Raw genomic sequence first — 22507 nt, forward strand, 5'->3', positions numbered from 1 at the left:
TTAAGGTTATGTGATAAGAGTGTGCAATAAAACCAGCTTTTGTTGTTGGGATCATGGATAATGTTGATGTTAATAACATCGAATACTTTAGTCGAACATTAGATTGCTTAGATGTTCATGTGCGTAACCCAATCTACTGTAGATCTAACGGTTGTATCGTTTGACAAGGTACCCCGTTTATAAGCACCAATGGATTCGATTTCTGAGATTAAAACAGAAAACAAAATTGATATTCCTACCATCTCCAAGAACCTATATAATTTCCGTGTAACTATGAATTCTTCCATGCTTAGTGCATTTCCGGAAGAAAAAATTATAGAAATTTTTAAAAAAATCTTTCTTCAATTAATGAAATGCTGTGAATTCGATTCCCCATCCATAATCGTATCTACATACTCGGCTACAACTGCTTTTTTAACAAAGCTCATTCGTTTTTATCCAAATGAAATACAAAAAGCTTTTTACAAAGTAGTAACAGAAGCACCAGTAAAATCCAACGCATCCACCCTTGTTATTGCATCTTTTGCATTTATTACCAACTTTATTGCTAAACCATATCTTGACGATTATGTCAATAGTCTACCGATATATCATCTTTTTGTAAATTCTGAATCTGACCATCTTCCAACAATAATATCTAATCTCCCACAAATTGATTCTCAATGGTTTTTATCATTACTTGAATATTTTGTACGTGATTTCAAGAAAACACATAATTCCAAAATAATGTTACCAATTCTTAAGATCATTGAACGTGATCCCAACACAATGATTCTTCCTGTTTTATCAAGTGGCGAAATATCTTTGATTTCATATGTATTATCGTCGATAAATAAACCTCTCGATCCGAAAATTGACTTATTAACGGTCGCGACCTCTGCCTTAAACGGCCTCGCGACTGCCAAGAATTCAGAAGTTGATGATTGTCTTGTAATATTATCATACCATCATCCATCATTTAATCTTAAGTTAGAATTAAATTCCGATAATACTGAACTTAAATTAATTCTCTCAGATAAAGAATCCACAACACTTTTAATTAATAATTATAAAAACATTCCATCGTTTTATTTATTACAATTACCAATTACAATATTAACACCTAAAGAAGAAGATTCATTACAAATATTAACCAGTAAATTCAAAACACTTTCATATGAAATTAATAATTCCATTTTAGATGTTAATGAAACTATTGAACTATTTGATGAAATTACGCAATATGATAATGATAAAAGTAATTTAAAGTTATTATGTATTAAATGTATTTCCGAAATTATAAATACACTTTTAACAAATGCTAAAGATCATAAAATAATATCTATAATTCGTCGAATTTTATTTGAAACTAAATTTGTTTCATGGGTACATTGTATGAACATCTTGAAAGTGATTGAGAAAATCGAATTTAATTTATCCGATTATATAAGTAATCATGAAATCATTCATTTATTACTTAAATTTATGATGAATAAGAATGAAAAACTTTCGTTTTCATCAATGAAATTAATTGTTACATTATCCGAGAAAAACTTTTATTTAGTAACTAACATTGTCTCACATAACATTGATTTCTTTTCTAATAAATCGGTACAAAAACATTTGAAACTTTTAGCGATGATATTAAAGAATAACAACTTTTCGAATTCTAAGACACATTTAACATGGATTATCCAATTAATTACTGAGAACAAACAAGAATATATTTATGATCTTAAAACCATTTCATATATATTTGATTTCTTACAATATTTTAATTATGAGAAAACTTGTTTCAAGAAAATCGCTTTTAGTATATTAGCATTATCTGTTAATTATCTTAAAGGAATTGATTGCACTAAAAAAGTATATCAAAAGTATTCATATTTCGATAATGCAGTGATTGAATATATGAATTTAAAGTCATATGAAATCATATCTAAAAATGTCTTTAAATTCGAAAATCAATATCCGTTATTACGTAATGCTTATAACTTCTTAATGGAACAAAAGTTATCTCGAGCTCGATTTTACTTTTTAGTTGATACATTTTATGAATTTTTCCCATCGAAATCAATACAAAAAATAATCGAATTTCGTGATCAGAAATTAATGCAACGAATTATTAACAAAATTAATATTATCACTGATTCACATTTAATAGCATTAATAATACGGAAAATTGATAATGAACAATTTGAAACATTTGCAAATTATTATTTAAATCATCCAAATCAAGTTGACACTGATGATTTATTAGTGTTTGCAAATTATTTAAATAAATTTGGTACAAAATATGAAAATAATATTTCACAATTCCTTAATCAAATGAAAGATATTAATGAAACAAAAACTGATAAAAAAGATAAAATAATTTTATCAAATAATTTAGCTGTTAAAAGAAATAATGATGATCTTAATGACATGTTTAATTATTCGTATAATATTTCATCAATTAAATCACAAAAGTTTTATTTGTTATTATCAGCAATTCATCGATTTAAGATTACAATCAATGAAAATTATAACTTATCAATAAAAATCATTAAATTCATAACGAAACATAACATTAAGTTAAATAATTCTAATCAAATATTAAAGGATTATATATTAAATATTATTAATAAAAGACAAATTCGTAAAAAAGATTTAATGAAATTAAGTAAATTAATTCCATTAATAAACGATGATATTCCTGAATTATATAAATTCATTTCCGAACAATTTAATGATCCGAAACATTATCAAATTAAAATAATTTTAACTTCTTTGTTGGTATTACGATCAAAAGACATACCAAATGAATTTGTTGATTCAATATTTAATGTAATTAAAACAAATACTAATGAATTATCAATCAGAGAGACTTCGTTTTGTTTGGTTTTTCTTTCGGAAAAAATTAAATTTAATGAACAACAAAACTCGATAATGCGATCATTGTTTAGTTTTTGTGGATTATTAACTACTGAAATTTCATTGTTGTATTCCATTATAATATCTCAGGCTCAATCGTCTAACTCTAAATTTGTTATAGGTAACTTAAATCATCAAATTTCAATGTTCTTCGACTCTGAAATCCCATCGTACTATTGTAACGGTATCCGTCTCCTCAGAAAATGTTTAAGTTCAATGAATTCGAAACAGTTCACTAAAATAATTGAACCGTCATTTGAATTGATCATTGAAAAAGCACTTTTTCATAAGTCTATTTACCAAGTCAATAAAATCACAGCAATGTTCCTCAATTCTATATTACAAAGAGATTTACCGAAACTTCATTATGAAATTAATAAGAACATCACCGATCTAATCCCTTCTTCAAGATTATATATCCTTTTAATTCCTCAGTTATTACGAATTAATGTTGACAATGATGAGTTTTTCATAAAGCTATCAAATGCAGCAGATTCAATTTTGAACGAAAAACAGTTTGATTTGATTCAAATTTACTTCGATTCAATTTTGACAAGTATTGAAAACGTGGAAAACCGTCGGGCGTCTTCTTTAAGATGTACACCATTATTTATCGAAAGTATTCGTGGATATGATAGTTATAACATGAATGTAATTATAGAGAAATGGTTAACATTTATGAAGAAGAATGTTAATGATGAAGAAATTTTGAAGATAATGTGTCAAAATATGATGAACAATTTCCGAAGGTTTTTCCCATTTTTCCATGAGTTTGCGAAAGAGTTTTTGAAGTGTAAGGAAAAGAATGAAAGTTTTTGTGATGACATAATAAAATTAGCAATTGAAAATCAAAAAGATGAAACACATAAATGCGCATTAGAATTATTGTCTGCTAATAATGTAGCTGAGGCATTAGACATTGCATTACTTGAACCTAAATTTATATAAACAAAACACGTAATCTTTTGTTTTTTTAAAATTTGATGATGAATAAAAGTGAGTTCATTATTAATTTCTTGTTTTTTGGTTGATACACTGAAAGATGCTAAGTTTTTTGTTCGCCCAGAATTTTGATTCAAAAGAGATGCAATCGGAATTGAGCGAAAACAATCGGAATTTCTATGGGAAATGAAGCGTACTGATTGAAATCAATATCACCCGTACAATTTGCGCAAGTTGCCAAAACACCGCAAAATTTGTGGAATCTTTTCCCATCTCCCCTTTGCTTTTAGAAAAGGTTTTTTGTGGATATTTTTAATAACCGCAATTCCCCAGAATTTTCCTACAGTCTTTTATTCAAATCTGCGTTGCTTTCAGTTGACTACTTAGAATTTTGAATACCGTTGAATATTCATTTGATGCTTCGAGGCGCAAGCATATTAGTTGATGTAGCAATGGGCTTTATCATTGACACACAACTCAAGTTCACAGATGAAGAACTTTCGACATTCCGAGAAATATTTTATCAGTTGATTACAAAGAAAATTTCTCGTGAACAAGCACGTTCTCGTCTTCTTTCAATATGTAAAGTCGAAGACCCTTATACAAGAATTTGTGCAATCTTAGATACTGAGTTTCAACCAATTCCACCAGCTCCTAATGATGTGGTAGATAATTATGTCACAAGGAAAAAAACTAGAACATGGAATATTAACGAAGATAATAGACTTTATATGGGTGTATGTTTGTTTGGACCTGAAAATTGGAATGAAATTACCCCTTTTGTAGGTAATGGGAGACTTAGAAGTCAATGTTCTCAAAGATGGTTAAGGGTTCTTGATCCAAAAATATCAAAATCTGCTTGGTCTTATGAAGAAGATTCAATGTTAATTTATTTGGTAAATCTTTTTGGTGAAAAAAGTTGGATGAGAGTATCAAACCAAATTGGTACAAGAAGTGATGTTCAATGTAGATACAGATATCAACAACTTCAAAAAGAAATTAAAGAAGCAAAAGGTAATGGAGAAGTCCAAAAAGAAAAAAAGATAAGTAACGAAAAGGATTTACAAAATCCACCAACTAATCAGACTTCTAATATGCAAGAATTACAAATTCCTTTGAACGAACCTATACCAAACATTACTAACTCTTTTGGATTATTCCAATCGAATTCTTTATTTGATTCAACAATTTGGCTTAACTAAACTTTGATCCAAAAAAATTTTTATATATAAATTTTAATTTGCTGATTTTGATGAATTTTTTGATAAAACATCGAAATTTTTCTTTGTGGGAATCAAATTGGCAAGAACATTTTCATGAAAATCAATTTATCTAATAAATATCATGAATTATAAATATTACAACAAAATTTTCAATTATATAAATAATAAGTGACTTATGAGTGAATTGAACATATCGGATTTTTCGATTTTGTAAATCATGCAAATAAAACATGTTTTTCAATTCAATTTTTTATTCATAATTGATGCTGATGAACCAAATAATTTTGCTAATATTATTACTGGCAACGAAAACTGGTTTAAATATGCATGGGCATCAAAGCCAGTTTCTGTCACACCAAAAGCTCTAATATTTTTACAAGAATACACTTCGCGCTGTTTACTTCGCTTTGCTCGGCAAACAATAAGAAATTTTTAAAATAAACTCAATGAGATATAGATATAAAATTATATAAAAGATAAGAGAAAAATATTGGGAACGATAAAATATTGTGTTAATTTTAACAAAAACGCATAATCATATATAGTTAGAATATATCCTATTAAATAGAAAATAAAATAAATTTAATATAAAAAAGTGCATGTAAAAATAATAATAAATATAAATGAGGTAAGCGGGTCGTTATTAGATACTTTACCATATCGGCCAGCATGAAACATTATATTGACGGTTATGACCGATACACGTTCAAAATTTAATTGAATTTTTGCAATGACGAAGAATTACACTCTTGTTCCATCAAATAAAATTGGCATTGGTGAAAATGTAATGCTTCGCGATCACTATTGCCGTGTAACTGATGTTGATGTGTCTTACTCGGCTTTCACTACATCTAGATCATTTATTGGAACTGAACTTTCAACAGGGATTCAATATGCACAATAATCTGGAAAACAAGAGGACATGGAGCGCATAATAATGTTATAGTTCCGAATGGCGAATATTATACTCTTATCGACATTGATGGAAATAATACAAAACTTCTTGATCTTCAAGGAAATATTCGTGACGATGTTAAACTTGGTGATGACGAACTTAGCCAAAAAATCAAATCAGATTTTATCGTTAGTCAAAGAATCGTAGTTAATGTTCTTACATATAAAGGCAAGACCAAAATCATCGAATACAAAAAGGAATCGATGTGTGAAAGGCTTTAAAAAAACAATCTATATAAAAATTATATGACTATATTATTTACTTATAAAAATCATAAGTGTTAAATGAAATTGTCCTCTTTGAAATCATCCGCAAATGGGTCTTCTTCGATGTGCGGAACCGATAATCCTCCTGTGAATGTACACGTTGCTTCAGAATTGTTTTGTTCATCAACGGCAATTTCTGAAGCACTGTTCGCTTTCTTCCTGTTTCGAATCTTAATCAATACAACAACAACTATAACCACTATAACTACAACAACTGCAACTGAAACACACACAGCTGTTGTTGCTGTGTTGTTACTCTCTGATGCTTCATGTGCATAATAAACAGTGAATAAGTTGATGTAATAACTTTGGTAAAACGAGTAAACAACAACAGTGAAATCGTAGTAGATGAATTTTACTTCGAAGTGAGTGCAAACTGAGCCAGAGGCAGAGATGGAAAGCGTAAGGGAAAGTGTGGATTTGAGAATGGAAATCGTCTGCGTAAACAATAACGAATGTGTCAGCTTAACTGTATTTGTGAAAGATGCACCGCTCAAAAGCGACGCAGTAAATGTATTTGATTCTGCAAATGTATCGTAAAATGAACTTACTTCTGAAAATGTATTTTCTTGTTCAAGCGTATTTGATTTTGTAAATGCATTAGACTTAATAAATGTATTTGATTTAGTAAATGTATTAGACTTAGTAAATGTATTTGATTGTGTTAATGTGTTAGACTTACTAAATGTATTCGATTGTGAAAAAGTATTTGATATAGTAAATGTATTAGACTTAGTAAATGTATTAGATTGTGTTAATGTATTTGATTGAGTGAATGTGGCTGTAGGTGGAATGCATTCAGCAATTGTTATTCCCTTTGAAACAGCAAAAACACCAAATGCATCATCTTGATATGATGCCAGCGTCATAACATACTTTGCTGGTACATTGGTAAAAACATTTTCTTCAATTGTAGGGGAGTTTTGTCCATAGAAATAAATGCATTCGAGTGAAGTACAATCTTCAAACGCAAATTTCTCTAATAATGTAACTGAACTTGGAATTGTAACACTTTTCAAGAAAGAACATTTATTAAATAATTGCTGCGATATTGTCGTCAATTTTTCTCCAATGATAACTATTTCTAAACCAGATTCTTGAAATGTGCCGAGTCCAAGTGAAGTAACTGAACTAGGAATTGTGATACTTTTTAAAGAAGTGCATAAAGTAAATGCAAATTTACCTGTTGTTTCTAAATTTTTTCCTAAAGTGACTGTGATAAATAATAACAATATGCAAATGCATTAGTATCAATCAAAGTGACTGAGTCTGGAATTATGATAGCTTTCAAAATAGTATATTGAAAAGCTTGTTTATCAATTGTTTGTACATTTTCTCCAATAATAGCTTCTTCTAATGAAGAACACTTAAAAAATGCAGACATTGGGATCATTATGATTGAATTTGGAATTGTTATACTTTTTATTAAAGAACATGAACTAAATACCCATTCATCAAGTGATATAACTGAATTAGGAATTTTTATACTTTTCAATGAAGAACATGAAGAAAATGCTCGATCCCCAATTGAATTCAATCCTTCGCTAAAAGTAACCACTTCTAATGTTGTACATGATTCAAATGCAGATGCCCCAATTGTCGTGACTGTGCTACTGATTTCTACTGATATTAATTGAGGCCATTCAAGGAATGCATTTGATGGAATTTCTTGGATTCCATTACTAATTACGATATATTTCGTGGTTGCTTTGTATGTATCTGCAAAATCATTTGAACTTGATACTGTAAGTGTTCCAGCATTAAATACTTCATGTGTATGTGTCAAAAACAAAACAATAAAAAATGATAGAATATTTTTATCTTGATTTTCGTTGTTGAAAATATTGCAATCGAATGGCTTTCTGGAAAAAACTTTAGTTTTCTTGAAAAATGAAAAAATTATGAAAAACATAGTTGAAGAAAATGTAAAAAATACAGTATAAAAATTACCTAAAATCCCATTTTTCGCTTGTATGTAGGGGATTATATCATTTTGCTCGATACTGTTACTTTTAGAATGATTAAAATACTTCTCTTTGTAGAATATAGTTATGGTGCAAATAATAGAATGAACTATAACAGACATGACAATTATTATGAGTTTTGTTTTAAGATTTCGAAAGTCTTGCATCGAAGCCAGGAAATAAAGTTCAGTGATTCTGAATCGAACGAATTTAAAATTTCTGGGAATCATTCAAATTGAGTAGGTTTATATCAAATCTGACTAAACTATTCAAATTTTGAGTTAATTGAATACATCTATCAAAAGCTGAAAACGTTGTGATTTTTCAATAGATTTCAATCGTATTTTATATTTATTTTAAAATATTTTTTATGCTTTATAATCAATTATATGAAATCGGGATGTTATCATTTTAACATCTTTTGATATTCCTGTATCATATCCATTGCTTTCCTTACGCTTGTTTCCAATGGAACGTTCCTTAAAACAAATTCCACACTCTTTGCCACGATGTTTACTGTCTTTTCCTCAATTTTACTTGACTTGAACCTAAACATTCCATTTAACACATTTTTACCATTTCCATCGACCGAAAAACTTGAATGCGAAATCAAAGGATCACAGTTTGCATCCTTCACAGATGATTTCATAAAGACATCATCAACAATCCCAGCGATTTTGAATCTTCCAATGTTCGATAACTCTAAACCAATTCCAGGAATTACCTTATTCTCAGGTGGTGTTAGAGAGTTTAAGAAAGAAAAGTGATGACCTTTTTGGATTTTGAGATTAAAATCGTTTCGCATTTTCTCTCCGACTTCTTTTAAGGTCATTTTCTCATTAAAACCTTTAAATGAAGGCGTTATGTTTGAATAATGATTACAAACATTCCATCCACGAAGATTCTGTGAAAGAAATTTACGCATATCAATGCATGTGGCAATTCCTGTTTTATCAATTCGATCATTTATAGCGGAAACTGCTAATATATATGATGTCCATAATATTTCTGTTAATCCTTTAACTTGTTTTGTGTATTTATTATATATTTTTAATTCTTGAATTGGAATTCTAATTTTAACATGTTGGGCATATAACGGATTGCATTGTGTTATGTTTTGTTTAGTTTGGACGCGACATATTTCTGGATCTGTAAATAAATATTCACATTGTTCAGTGGATTTTGAATGAATTTGCTCCCAAAAATTATTGGTAATGTTTGAAGGAAGATGTGGAAATGGTGGAATTTCTCTATCAATATGGGAAATTGCATCAGTTACATTTATTAAATAAACACCATCTGCACATAAATGAGCACTATTTAAGACAACAGTGTCAGAGTTAACACCAACAGTGACTAATGATTTTGTAAAATTAGGAGAATGATTTTCATACATATATTTGGCGGCATCTGAAAGTTCATTAAAGTTTGGGATAGTAACTGGTTCAACTTTTTTCTTTTGATAGAAGAAATTGGTTTCATTTGTGGATAAATGGAAACCTAAAACAAATTGTGATAATTTTTCAATAACTTCAGGAATTCTTTGCGGCGGATTAATTCGCATTGCAAGTTGAAGAATCCCTTGGGATTTATTGTAGAATTGATCAATAAGAGACATTTTTGTTGTTTCAGTCATTGATTTGCCCTAAAAAAACGATTATAAAGACCATAACTAAATTGACTAAACTTCGTTCTGGGGTATCGCTTAAGTTTGAAAGAAAATAAATGACAAAAATCTCATTTCAATTAAATTATCCTTTGTCACAAAAAAAATTATCTGAAAAAAATAAAATATTCAATGAACTCAATTTAATCAATAGATTCGTTACAGTAACACTTTTTGTGTAACAAACAGACACAAAAAGAATGGTAAAGTCGTGAACATATTGCAGAATTAAGTTTTTACTTATAAGTGTCAGATGCAAGCACTTGACAATTTTGTTGTTATTTGGTATTGACAAAAAAATTTATTACAAATATTAATTAATTGTTATTTGGCGTTGATAAACTTTGTCCATAATTTGTTCACATAGGCCTTCTATCATTCTAACAAAATACATGGTAAATAATAATAAGTAACTCTTAATTAGTCCTATAGAATATTTTTTATTTTTTATCACAGCACTGAACATTGTTTTGAGTTGATAACGCTAAACAAAGGACACCACTCTTAGGTCGCATGCATTATACGCCCATATAAAAACACTTGCCCAATTTGGCAGGTGTAAATTATTTAACTTTTTTCACGTTCATTTTTTGTGTTTATAACCGTCCATGTTTTTATTCCATGGGAGAAGATCTGAAAATAATTAAGATTGTTTTAATTGGTGATAGTTCTGTTGGTAAAACATCAATTCTTATCCGTTGGGCGCATGGGAAGTTCGAAAATACAGTTCAAACAATTGGAGTTGACTTCAGAAATAAGGTTGTAGAAAGGAATGGAATCAAGTATAAAGCACAAATTTGGGATACAGCAGGACAAGAAAAGTTTAAGTCTATCACAAAATCTTATTTTCAAAAAGCACAAGGAATAATTTTAGCATATGATGTAACATCCATATCATCATTTGAGCACATTCCCACATGGATCGAATCGATTAAGGAAAGCTGTTCTACACAAGTTCCTATTATCATAATCGGAAATAAAATTGATTTAGAAGAAAAAGTTAATCGTGATGATGCATTGTATTTTGCTAATGCAAATAATTGCCCTTTCTTTGCTACATCGGCCGCTAATGGAGAAGGAATCGAAGAAGCCATCAATCATTTAATTGACATGATTATTGAAAATGCAAATAGTCATGGATTTGAAATCGTTAACGATGTTCAGGTTCTTGATGATGGCTCTAAAAGAAAAAAATGTTGTTGAAAGCAATTTTTAAAATTGCGTTTTATAAAACATTTTTCTTTTTTATACATAACATTCCGCATTCATTCAATAAACCGTTATTGCTTTCAATTTTGAATGCAATGGCCCACCTTTAAGCAAATGGCCGAACTCCTTTTCATCGCACCAATACAAAAGAAGGACCCACGTAAGCCAACATGGCACGGCATCCCACGTGTAGCTTTAACTCGCCCAGCAGTTGCAGCAGAAATTGACCCAATCAAGCCAGAAGAAATACCAGTTCCAGAAAGAAAAACACGTGAATCCCTTCAAATTGGAACTATCGCAATTATTCTTGATGGTGAATTCAAGGGTAAGCGCGGCGTTGTAATCGCTGATAATGGAAAAGGTATTGTCAAACTTAACGGACCAGCAATCAAGCCAGTTGAAATTGACCAAGATTTCTTAATTGCCACATCTACAAAATTAGAAATCGGTAAAGTTGATGAAGCCGGATCTGCTGCCGCCATCGACGCAGCTGCACAAAAGATCCCAGAAATGGTTGATTACCTCAAGTCAACATTTACACTCAAGTCAGGCGACCGCCCACACTTGATGAAATTCTAAAAAATCAAATATAAATTTTAATTTGACTTTTTTGAGGAGTTTTGACTAAAAAACCGTTTTTCATAAAAGGCGGCAAAATCAATGAACTCAAGGCAAAAGACATGTAATATTGCAGTTATTCAGGCATCTCCTGTTTTGTTTAATAAAAAGGCATCCACCGAAAAGGCTCTTTCCTTAATTAAAGAATGTATCGAGAAAAAATCTGAATTAATTGTTTTCCCAGAGCTTTTCATTCCAGGTTATCCATATGGAATGAATTTTGGTTTTACTGTTGGAAGTAGAAATGAAGCAGGAAGAAAAGATTGGTTTCTTTACTATGAAAATTCAATTGATATCCCAGGTCCAGAGACAGATCTTTTAGGAAAAGCAGCAAAAGAAGCTAATGCATGGCTTAGCATAGGCGTTTCTGAAAGAGATCCTATTACTTCAACATTATACAATTCTAACATTTTCTTTTCACCAGATGGAAATATTGTAGCAGTTCATCGAAAACTTAAACCAACTGGCTCTGAGCGTGTTGTTTGGGGTGATGCCAATAAAAATTATTTTCCTATTGCACAAACTCCATGGGGACCAATGGGTAGTATGATTTGTTGGGAAAGCTACATGCCTCTTGCACGTGCAGCTCTGTATCAAAAAGGAATTACATTATACATTTCACCAAATACAAATGATAATGAAGAATGGCAATATACCATCAAGCATATTGCAATTGAAGGTCATTGCTATTTCATAAATTGTGATATGTTTTTCACGAAAGAGGCATATCCTTCAAATATTCGTGAAAGTGATGAAATTAAAAAATTGCCCGAAATTGTATGTCGTGGTGGAAGTTGCATCGTTGACCCTTATGGACATTATTTAACTGAACCTGTTTGGGATAAAGAAGAAATTATTTTTGCTCAACTCGACATGGATAAAGTGACTGCAAGTAGAATGGAATTTGATGTTTGTGGACATTATTCAAGACCTGATGTTTTACAGCTAAATGTAAAAGATATTTAAAAAATAAATAGTTCTTGAAATTTTCTCTTTTTATTTTTTAAAATTCTTTTACTTTAAACTGGTTGTAAATATTTGCTTCTCTTTATTTTGTATAAATTCACAAATGCTTAGCATATTACCATGTTATAAATTTTTTGATCTTTACAAAATTTTTTAATTTTGGAATAAATTCATACACAAATTTATAGTTATGAACAAATACTAATTATTTCATGTAAATGAATTATTAATAAAAACCGAGTTCAATATTAATTGCTTAAATTATTCAACTAAAAAAAGAATGTTTCTGAATTTTCCGAATATAAAACATATAAACATTACAAAAAACAGATCGTTGACAATTGTCATTCCATTTGAACAATGGTTAAAAATTTTTATCAAGTTAAGTCAAATTTTATCTACAGCAAACTTTTTCACATAAAAATTCTGTATTGTAAATACCAGCGGTTTTTATTGTCAGAAAGATTTAAATTTCAGTGCTTAATTTTTGCTATTTTGTATTAAACTGCTGTCAAATGTCATCTCAAATAGACAATGTTTTTACCAACAATATGCCTCTTTAATATCATTGGTTATTGTCAACAACGCCCACGAATTTATGAATTCAGTGATAGCGCTATCATGAGCATATTAGATAAAATGCACAAGCATGATTATGATGAAATTGAATACAGATCAGAAGTTAGGTATTTATCAAATGAAGACGATGAAAATGACGAGAATGGAGAAGAATATGTATACGAATATGAGTTGGACGAAAATGGTGATTTTGTTTATGAATATATTTATGAATATGTTGAAGATCCAATGTCTAATGGCTTTTTCAAGAAAATCAAAAAAGCAGTAAAGAAGGTCGTCAAGAAGGTCACTAAGCCAGTTACAAAGGTTGTCAAAAAAGCCACAAAGACTGTAGCTAAAACAGTAAAGAGTACTATCAAGACGGTCAAAGACACAGTTAAAGCCACCATCAAAGCTACCACCTCTGCTGTCAAGATTGCCACCAAGATCACGAAAGCAACTGTCAAAATTGCAACCAATCCAGGCAAGATCGGAAAGATCATCAAAGATCTTGGAAAGGGAGTCACCAGAGATCTCAAAGCTGCCGCCAAAGCATACAAACCAGTTGTCAGAGACATTAAGAAGGAAGTTAAGCGTGCATTTAAGGCCATTAAATCCGTTGCTCCATATGTTGGCTTTGTCACATGTTGGGTGCCCGTTGTTGGTCAGATTGGTCTCGCAGCCTCAATTGCCACTACCATGTCCACAGCATATAAAGCGTATGCATTATATCAAGCTGGCATGTCAGTTTACCAAGGAATCAAACAGAAAGATTTCGTATCAGCACTCGGAGGTATTGCCGCAGCAGTTGGCGGTAACATTGGCGGAGCTATTGGAACAGTTGCACAAAAGGCTGCCGAAGCACAACAATTATACAAGCAAGGAGAATTGATCTATAAGGGAATTAAGAAAGGAGATTACAGTAAGATCATTGCTGGTGTTACATCTCTTGTCTCTAAAGATGTTGCCAAACAATTAATATCGAAGAGTGAATTACTTCAACAAGGTTTAGAATATTATCAACGTGGTTATAACTTGTATAAGAAAGGTAAACAAGTCACAGAAGCAATTAAAACAGGACATTTCGGTAAAGCTATTGATGGCCTTGCAGAGTTAGGCTTAGACATTCGTAAGAATTCATTATATACAAAGGCAGAACAATTATTTGATAAGGCTTCTAACTTATATTATCAAGGCGAGACATTATATAAACAAGGTAAAGAGAAACTTGACTTAGGTAAAGCTGCATACGAAGCAATTAGATATGGAAAGATTAATGAAGGAGTAACACTTCTTAAACAAGCAGGCGTAGATGTAACGAAGAATCAAAAGGTTAGCCAATGTTTGACATATTATAATGATGTTAAGAACAAATATGCATATGCTAAAACAGCTTATAACTATGCGAAGAAAGGAAATGTTCAACAAACTGTTACATATTTACAAAAGGCCGGAATTAATGTGACGTCAAGTAAAGCAGTACAAAAAGGACTTACATATTATAAAGAAATCGAAACTAAAGTTAACACAGGTAAAACAGCATATGAATATGCAAAGAAAGGAAAAGTTGATGAAGCAGCAGCACAACTTAAGAAGATTGGAATTGATATTACAAAGAATCAAGCATTACAGAATGCGCTTGACTTATATAAGAAAGGCGAAACATTATATAAACAAGGCGATGCATTATACAAACAAGGAAAGACTATCATTCAACAAGGTAAGACATCATTTGAATCATTACGTAAAGGTCAAGTTACACAAGTACTTAATGATCTCGCAGGACTTGGAATTGATTTACGTAAGTACGACGCAGTGAAACAAGGAGAAACAATTGTTAAAGAAGTCGAAAGATTACGTAAGACATTACCTAAGGAAGTACAAACAGCAGCAGAGATACAACTCGGTAAACTCGTTCTCTTAGGCCTCAACACGACAATATACGCCGAAATCGACGAAGCTATGAACAAGGCTAAGAGCGCTTCGTTAACAGTCTACAGAAGCATTAGCAATGGATTCAGTTACTACAAAGATGGATCAGGTAGAGTCGGCACACTCGCGTCGTTGGCGGAGTCCAGATTCCAGGAAATTATCGATTTGGAGGGCTCAAGCGAGTACTGCAGAGATTTGGATTTGGTCACAAAGATATTCACAGGAAGTACTGTCGGAGAACAAATAGCACAGAAAGTAACAGAGGGATATTTGAAGCTTGAAAACGCACAAGCGAAAGCTGACGCACAGATAGAGAAAGTGGCACAGGAAGTACAGGGTAAGGCAACGAAATTGGTGACATCCATTGAGGAATTACAGGAAATCATTAAGAAGGCAGGCGCTGACGCGAAGAAGAAGACAACAAAGTGATTACTGAATAAAGAAGTTCAGTTTTTTTTAACGTGTTTTCACATCATTTTGGTAACGAAATACGCATCGACAATGCTGACGAAGTGAAATTCGGTGTGTTGATGTAAAATGTTACGTGGCTTCAATATATTATGGCGTGAATGGAATATTCACTTGTGATGATTTACAAAGCCAACAGATATAAATAATATTTCATTATGTTAATTCCAAGAGTAGACGTACAAAAATTAAAATGTCCAATCAAAATCTTATAAAGGTTTATAAGTAATTTTGTGGTTCAGCCTATAAGTCATAGAATGTACTTGTTCTTGAAGAGATTTTGTAAACAATTTATAATCACTTTGGTTGTATAAATATATTTCTGATAATAAAATATCTTTTCACAATAAAAAGACTTAAAAATCACTTAGAAGATAAATAATAACAAACATACAATTCATTAAATTAATAATAGAAATTATTTAGCATAGAAAAATCGTGGCTTGTTATTAGCGCGTGGTTTCCACCTATATGAGGAAAACTCTTTTCGTAATTGTTGTTCATCATATTCAATACCCTCTATCTCCTTAAGAAATTGAACAGCATTTTTCCTATTATTTCCTGCTGCAAGTAAAATTGCTGTTTTGAATAATTATAACATGTTCCGAAAATAATTAAAAAACGTTAAAATACAATAACAAAAATTAAAATAAATTTGTAAATATTTTTAGCATTTTTGTCAATTCCTTCTTGTTCAAGAAGTAATTGTACAATTTCCAAGTATCCTTTTTTAGATGCAATCATAAGTGCTGTTTCACATAAAAGAAATTATTTCCTAATAATAACATGAAATTTTATAATATTAAAACGAATATTAAATTTATTAAATAAATATCAGTAGCATTGATATCTATTCCTTCTTGTTCAAGAAGTATTTTAACTGTATTCTTCTTGAAATATTTAGATGCAAACATAAGTGCTGTTTTACATAAAAGAAATTATTTCCAAATATTATTATGTAATTTTATAATTTTTGTTGAAAAATTATATTTGTTGAATAAATATTTTTGGCATTAACATCAATTCTTTTTTGATCGAGAAGAAATTCAAGTATATCTGTATTCCAGATACTAGATGCATACATAAGTGCTGTATCAAATAACTTATATAGTTTCCAATGATTATTTTGAAATATTAAACAATTGATATAAATATAAATTGATTTGATTAAATATTTTTGTATGTTATATCAATTCCTTTTAGTCCAAGAATTAAACTAAAAGTATCAAAGTTACCACTTGAAGCTGCTAGAAATGCTGTTTCGAATATATTTAATAAATTCCAAAAATTATTTTGGAAAATTAAAATAATAAAATAAAAATTAAACATATTAAACAATTATTTTTTGCATAAATATCAATGTTTTTTTGTTCAAGAAGTAATTTAACTAATTCTGGCTTACAATATCTTGAAGCATACATAAATGCTGTATTATAAAATGAAGATGATTTCCAATTATTATTATTGAGTATCAAATAATAGAAAAAAACATTTAATATTTTAAATAAACATCAGTTGAATTAATGTCAATTTCTTCCCTTTCAAGAAGTAATTCAACAATTTTTATTTTATTGAATCTACAAGCTTTCATAAGTGCTGTCATAAGTATTATGGATAATTTCCATAAAATATTTTGAAATTTCAAATAATTAATTAAGAATTTAAATAAAAGGAATAAATATTGGTGGAAGTTATGTCGATTTCTTTTTGATCAAGAAGAATTTTAACGATTCCTGTGCAACCTTTTATAGATAGAGCTTTCATTAATATTGTATCAAATATTTTAAACAACTTCCAAATATTATTTTGAAATATTAAATTATTAAAATAAATTTTAATCAAAACGAAAAAATATCTTTTGTATTCAAATCAATTCCTTTTTGTTTAGTAAGTACTTTAACTACTTCTTTACGTTTTTCTTTGACAGCATTCATAAGTGCTGTATCAAATAATTCCAAAAATTTCCAAATATTATTTTGAAATATTAAAAAATTAAAATATATATGAATTAAAACAAATAAATATCTTTAGCATTGATATTAATTCCTTCTTGCTCAAGAAGTAATTTTACCATATCAACGTGACCATAACTTGATGCAACAATAAGTGCTGTATCAAATAATTTGAAAAATTGTCAAATTTTATATTGGAAAATTAAATCATTAAAGAATATTTCATTTAATGTTTATAAATATCTTTTAAATTTACATCAAAATTCATTTTATCAATAAGAAATTTAGCTACATAAATTTGACCTGCTTGAGCAGCTCTTATAAGCGCTTTATAATAATATTTATATAAATTTTAAATTTTATTATAAAACTCCAAATTATTAAAATAAAATAAACGAAAAACTTCATAATGAATTCAAAATTTCCACCCATATTATCTTGATAATCGATAAGTAATTTTACAAGTTCAACGTTTCCATTTTGTATTGCACAATCAAGTTCATTATCAAAAGTTAACTAGAAATCATTTCAATGCAAAAAAAGGAATCCCATTTCCTATTCGGATTCCTTTAATTCCAAGGAGCATTTTAACAATTTCAATATTCCCATTTTCACATGCACTATTTAACTCTGTACTAAACACTAAAAATTAATTCCGAAAATATAAATGAAACCGGATTTGTTTTGAAAAAAAATCAAAAATAAAAAACAAACTTCAAAAAAATTAAATTTAACAATAAAAAATTAAAAATAACATCTACAGCATAAATATAAATATTTTTTTGTTGAAGAAGTAATTTAACAATTTCAGAATGATTATAATAACATGCTGTTTGAAGTGCTGTCAAAAAAAATCAACAAAAATTCCAAATATTATTTTAAGACAATAATAACCTTCATTAGTTTTAAATAATAGTTATAAACTGAGGGCAAATTTACATCAATATTATCTTGTTCAAGAAGATATTTAACAATTCCAGTACAACCATTTTTAGATGCATAAGTTAATGGCGTATATTTCAATTGTTGTGATGGTAAATATAAATAAAATTAATATCAAAATTATTGTTAATAGAGTTAATACCTTTTTCTTCTATAAGATATTTAACAAGTTCAACATTTCCTGAACCTGATGCAAGCACCAAAATATTTTTTGGAACATTATTTTCATTAAGATAACTTTTGATCAAATATAAATTACCATAAATAGCTGCTTCAGTAATTATATCAGTACTAATTTCAATTTTATCAAGTAAAGATGAAAACATTTGATAATTATTATATTTAATACATTTCTTTCCTAATTCATTCATTTGTGATTTTTCATCTAATTTTTCTAATTTATTTTCGTAAATATATTTAAAAATTTCATTTCTATGAAATTCAATTGCTATTTCATATGCATTATCAAATGATGAATGATTTTGTTCACATAAATGAATGATTTCAAGATTTCCACCTGCAACTGCATATTTACCTGTATTACTTACTTTTGCTCCATTCATAAGTAAATATTTAAAACATTTAACAGATCCAAAAAATGCTGCATAATCAATTAATGTAACACTATATTTATTAATAATTGAAAATCTTTCATAAAGTGATGATTCAATTATTTGATTAAAATCAAAATTTGTTTGTGATGACATTTCTTGAAGTTTTTCGATTTCATCATTTCGAATTATTTTTAATATTTCAAGATTTCCTCCTTCTTTGATATATTTTTTATGTAATTTCCAATTATCTTTACTTAATTCATCAATATGATAATAAAAATTATGAAAAAAATCACTTTCTCTTGGATTTTGAAAAGATTCTGCAATAATTGGTTCTTTGAATTTGATTCCATAAATTTCTTCATCTGTAAATCGATGTGCAAAATACAGTTTTTCATCGAAAAGGATATTATTAGTAATTTTTATGTCAGTTAGATTATGTTCCATTAACTTTTCCATAATATAAAATGATTCTTTAGTTTCAAATGTTTTAATATGATTTATAAATATTTCGATTAAACCAGTGATATTTGAATTAATTTCTTTTTGTTTTATATCAAGTGATTCGATGAATTTAATATATATTTCAAAATCTTTCCTACTTGAAATAAATGAATGATAAATCATTTGACAAGTAATCAAATTAAATGTGATCGGAAATTTTAAATCAAATAAAGTCATTATTGATCCAACAGATACTTCAATATTATCTTCAGCCAAGCCTGAAATAATTTGATCCATATTGCATAATATTTTTAAGGATTCTGTTGATTTGGCCATTATAAAAAATGAATATATAAAGCATTGAAAATTCAAATATCAAACGTTTTATTCAAAATTGTGTTAAGTCAGGAGGTTTTTTACGTTCAAACTGTGAAATATTTCCTCATTAAAAATACATATATGTATGGTAAATTTACCATTTAAGGTTTAGAGTGATTTGTTTTTTGTTTGATTGATATATTTCTTAAAATTTGATAAACATTTGAAATCAACTCAAACAAATTTAATGATTTTGGTTATCACAACCACAATTAAAATACAAAAATTACAATTTATTAATTTTCGAAGTTATTCAGTCATTGCAATGCTACCAGCTAAAGCTCTTAAGAATGACTCCAGCCCTAAACAAACATATTCAAACAATGACGCTGGGATTATGTGTGCGTCAGATATTCCAAATAGATTGAGTAACCAAGATATATCAGGAGAGAAAGATGCACCAATTCCTACTTTGAATCCAGGGTTGAACTGGTATTGCACTGGGATGAATGTGTAAGCAACCTTTGGCTTTTCATCTTCTTCTATTTTTTGATTTCCTGTTTCACCATTTCCTATTTTAACTTGACCAACAGCAAATTTAATTGCTGTTACAAGCTGTTCATAATCCGACAAGTTTAGGCTTGGGTCAATTAATCCATCGAACGTTGTTATAAAATTATATTGAATTTGAGTATCTTCATGAGATTTTTGGGTAGTATCAAGTTCACCTTTAATTAGAGGCAACTTTAGAATACTTCTTAATTGTTGAGCACCAGCTTTATCGACCACCATTTTTGCCAAGTTAATTGGCTTTAAAGATAATTGAAGTTTTCTAAACATTTGTCCTTCAGGTGTTTGAGCCAATCCAAGGTTAAGGAATATACCTAAAGCAGATAATCTAAAAGCGTTATTTTCTTTTAAGTCGTATTTATACAACTCGAAGTTAACGTTACTCAAAATCACCGATAGCTTTGAATTCATCGGTTGTTGTTGTTTTTTCTTTTCAATTTTGATGATTAACGGCTCCTCCTCAGAATTCCTACGGTTACCCCTTTCAATGCTTGTCAAAATTGGGTCAGAAATTGTTTTGTAGAATGAAATCATTGTCGGAATTGTTACTCCAGTTAACTTAATAGAAGGGCTTTCAAGTGATAAAAGTAAAACTCCTTGAGATTCTGAGTTAATACTTATAGTTCTGTAAAACAAATGAGTTCTTTTCATAGAGAACAATAAATTTGGTGCATTATTCGAACTCATTTGTAATGAAACAGATTGGAAATTCAAGTAATTTATCATATTTAATGGTTGTACAGTTCGAACAAATATTAAATTAGCAAGATCGAAATCAAACATTAATTGACCCATTGAAGCTATAGTTGTAGACTTAATGGAAACAATGAATTGGTTTAATGATTTCTCGACTTGTATAGGAGTAACATCAAGTTTAAGAAATCCGACGCCAGCTGCGTAATTAAACAACAAATTAAATTGACCAATTTTCAAATCGATTTTAATTTTATTATTTTCATTATTTTCATTATTTTGATTTAAATTAATTTTATTTTTGATGATTTCATTGTTGTTATTATTTGTTGTGGATTTAAATAAATAAAGTAATGGTTGGACCCATATATCATTAAATAATGAAATCTCTTCAACTTTATCACTTGAAAATGACGTACTAATTCGATCAATGTTAACAACGATTAAAGAAGGTGATAAAAATGCATTTGTGATTGGGATATTAAATTCAAACAATTTGGAATTTCGTGAATTTTCTGTTTGTAATGCAAATTGATTTTGCGTTTGTAAGAAGATATTATTAATTTGGATATTAAATGAAGATTGAACAGATGACATTAAACCATTTAAACTCTTTAGTCCTAAAACTAATGATATATCTTTACGACGAGGTTGACAACCAAAATGTATTTCTATATCTTTAGTTGTCACAATAAGATCAAATGTTAAATTAATTTGTTTTGCATTATTATTATTATTAGTTACATTATTATTGTTATTAAGATTAGATGGAATTAAATTGGTTAAATTGTCCATGTTTTTAAGGAAATTATTTAACCAATTTAATAATGATGGTGAAAAACTTGCTTTAATTAATTCAGGTATAATTAATATTAATGATAAATGTTTCTTAGCTAATAATAATTCAACACTAAACAAAGGAATTTTTAAGTTATTCGAAATTGGTAATAATATAATATCAATGTTTTTACATTTAAATGTTCCACTTATTTCTATTCCAACGTTTTCATAATTAATTTGATTTGTTTCATTAGTAAATCTTTTGATTTGATTTTCTTGTTTTCTTTCTGGTATTAACGATTTAATATTATTTAATAAAGATAATATATGTGAAAATGCTATAGGTAAAGTTGAAAACAAATTTACTTCAATTCCATCAACAATTGTATTAATATTAACTTGATTTAAATATGAAATACCTGAAATACAAATATAATTACATTTAACTTTTGAGACATCATTAATATTTTTCTTTTTGTTTTGATATTTAATACTTTTACTTTCTTTTCGATCAAATATTAATAAGAAATCTTTTAATTTAAATGTAAAACCAGCAGAAATTTCTTTTTCTTTTTCTGTTTTCTTAGTTTGAATA

The 22507-nt window shown here is 28.8% G+C and overlaps 8 protein-coding genes across 8 annotated transcripts; 5 read left to right on the top strand and 3 right to left on the bottom strand.

The window, feature by feature from the left end:
* Positions 1–4250: 4250 nt before the first annotated feature.
* GO595_006375 (Myb-like DNA-binding domain containing protein) lies at positions 4251–5036 on the top strand (the record flags this gene model as incomplete). The annotated part of the gene is made up of 1 exon (XM_067919721.1): positions 4251–5036. One exon carries the CDS (start codon positions 4251–4253, stop codon positions 5034–5036), a length of 786 nt encoding a protein of 261 aa, XP_067773253.1.
* Positions 5037–6292: 1256 nt separating this feature from the next.
* Positions 6293–7147, bottom strand: GO595_006376 (FHA domain-containing protein; the record flags this gene model as incomplete). Its single annotated transcript, XM_067919722.1, has 1 exon — positions 6293–7147. One exon carries the CDS (start codon positions 7145–7147, stop codon positions 6293–6295), a length of 855 nt encoding a protein of 284 aa, XP_067773254.1.
* Positions 7148–8648: 1501 nt separating this feature from the next.
* GO595_006377 (uncharacterized protein) lies at positions 8649–9860 on the bottom strand (the record flags this gene model as incomplete). The annotated part of the gene is made up of 1 exon (XM_067919723.1): positions 8649–9860. The coding sequence occupies one exon, from the start codon at positions 9858–9860 to the stop codon at positions 8649–8651; it is 1212 nt and encodes a 403-aa protein (XP_067773255.1).
* Positions 9861–10529: 669 nt separating this feature from the next.
* Positions 10530–11111, top strand: GO595_006378 (Ras-related protein Rab-13; the record flags this gene model as incomplete). Its single annotated transcript, XM_067919724.1, has 1 exon — positions 10530–11111. The coding sequence occupies one exon, from the start codon at positions 10530–10532 to the stop codon at positions 11109–11111; it is 582 nt and encodes a 193-aa protein (XP_067773256.1).
* A 120-nt stretch (positions 11112–11231) lies between these two features.
* GO595_006379 (60S ribosomal protein L6) lies at positions 11232–11696 on the top strand (the record flags this gene model as incomplete). The annotated part of the gene is made up of 1 exon (XM_067919725.1): positions 11232–11696. One exon carries the CDS (start codon positions 11232–11234, stop codon positions 11694–11696), a length of 465 nt encoding a protein of 154 aa, XP_067773257.1.
* Positions 11697–11777: 81 nt separating this feature from the next.
* Positions 11778–12701, top strand: GO595_006380 (carbon-nitrogen hydrolase family protein; the record flags this gene model as incomplete). The annotated part of the gene is made up of 1 exon (XM_067919726.1): positions 11778–12701. One exon carries the CDS (start codon positions 11778–11780, stop codon positions 12699–12701), a length of 924 nt encoding a protein of 307 aa, XP_067773258.1.
* Positions 12702–13235: 534 nt separating this feature from the next.
* On the top strand, positions 13236–15620 carry GO595_006381 (uncharacterized protein; the record flags this gene model as incomplete). Its single annotated transcript, XM_067919727.1, has 1 exon — positions 13236–15620. One exon carries the CDS (start codon positions 13236–13238, stop codon positions 15618–15620), a length of 2385 nt encoding a protein of 794 aa, XP_067773259.1.
* A 4558-nt stretch (positions 15621–20178) lies between these two features.
* GO595_006382 (uncharacterized protein) lies at positions 20179–20973 on the bottom strand (the record flags this gene model as incomplete). Its single annotated transcript, XM_067919728.1, has 1 exon — positions 20179–20973. One exon carries the CDS (start codon positions 20971–20973, stop codon positions 20179–20181), a length of 795 nt encoding a protein of 264 aa, XP_067773260.1.
* Positions 20974–22507: the final 1534 nt, after the last annotated feature.

Source organism: Histomonas meleagridis (genome assembly GCF_020186115.1).
Source record: "Histomonas meleagridis strain 2922-C6/04-10x chromosome Unknown contig_44, whole genome shotgun sequence".
In the NCBI taxonomy this organism is placed as follows: Eukaryota; Parabasalia; order Tritrichomonadida; family Dientamoebidae; genus Histomonas; species Histomonas meleagridis.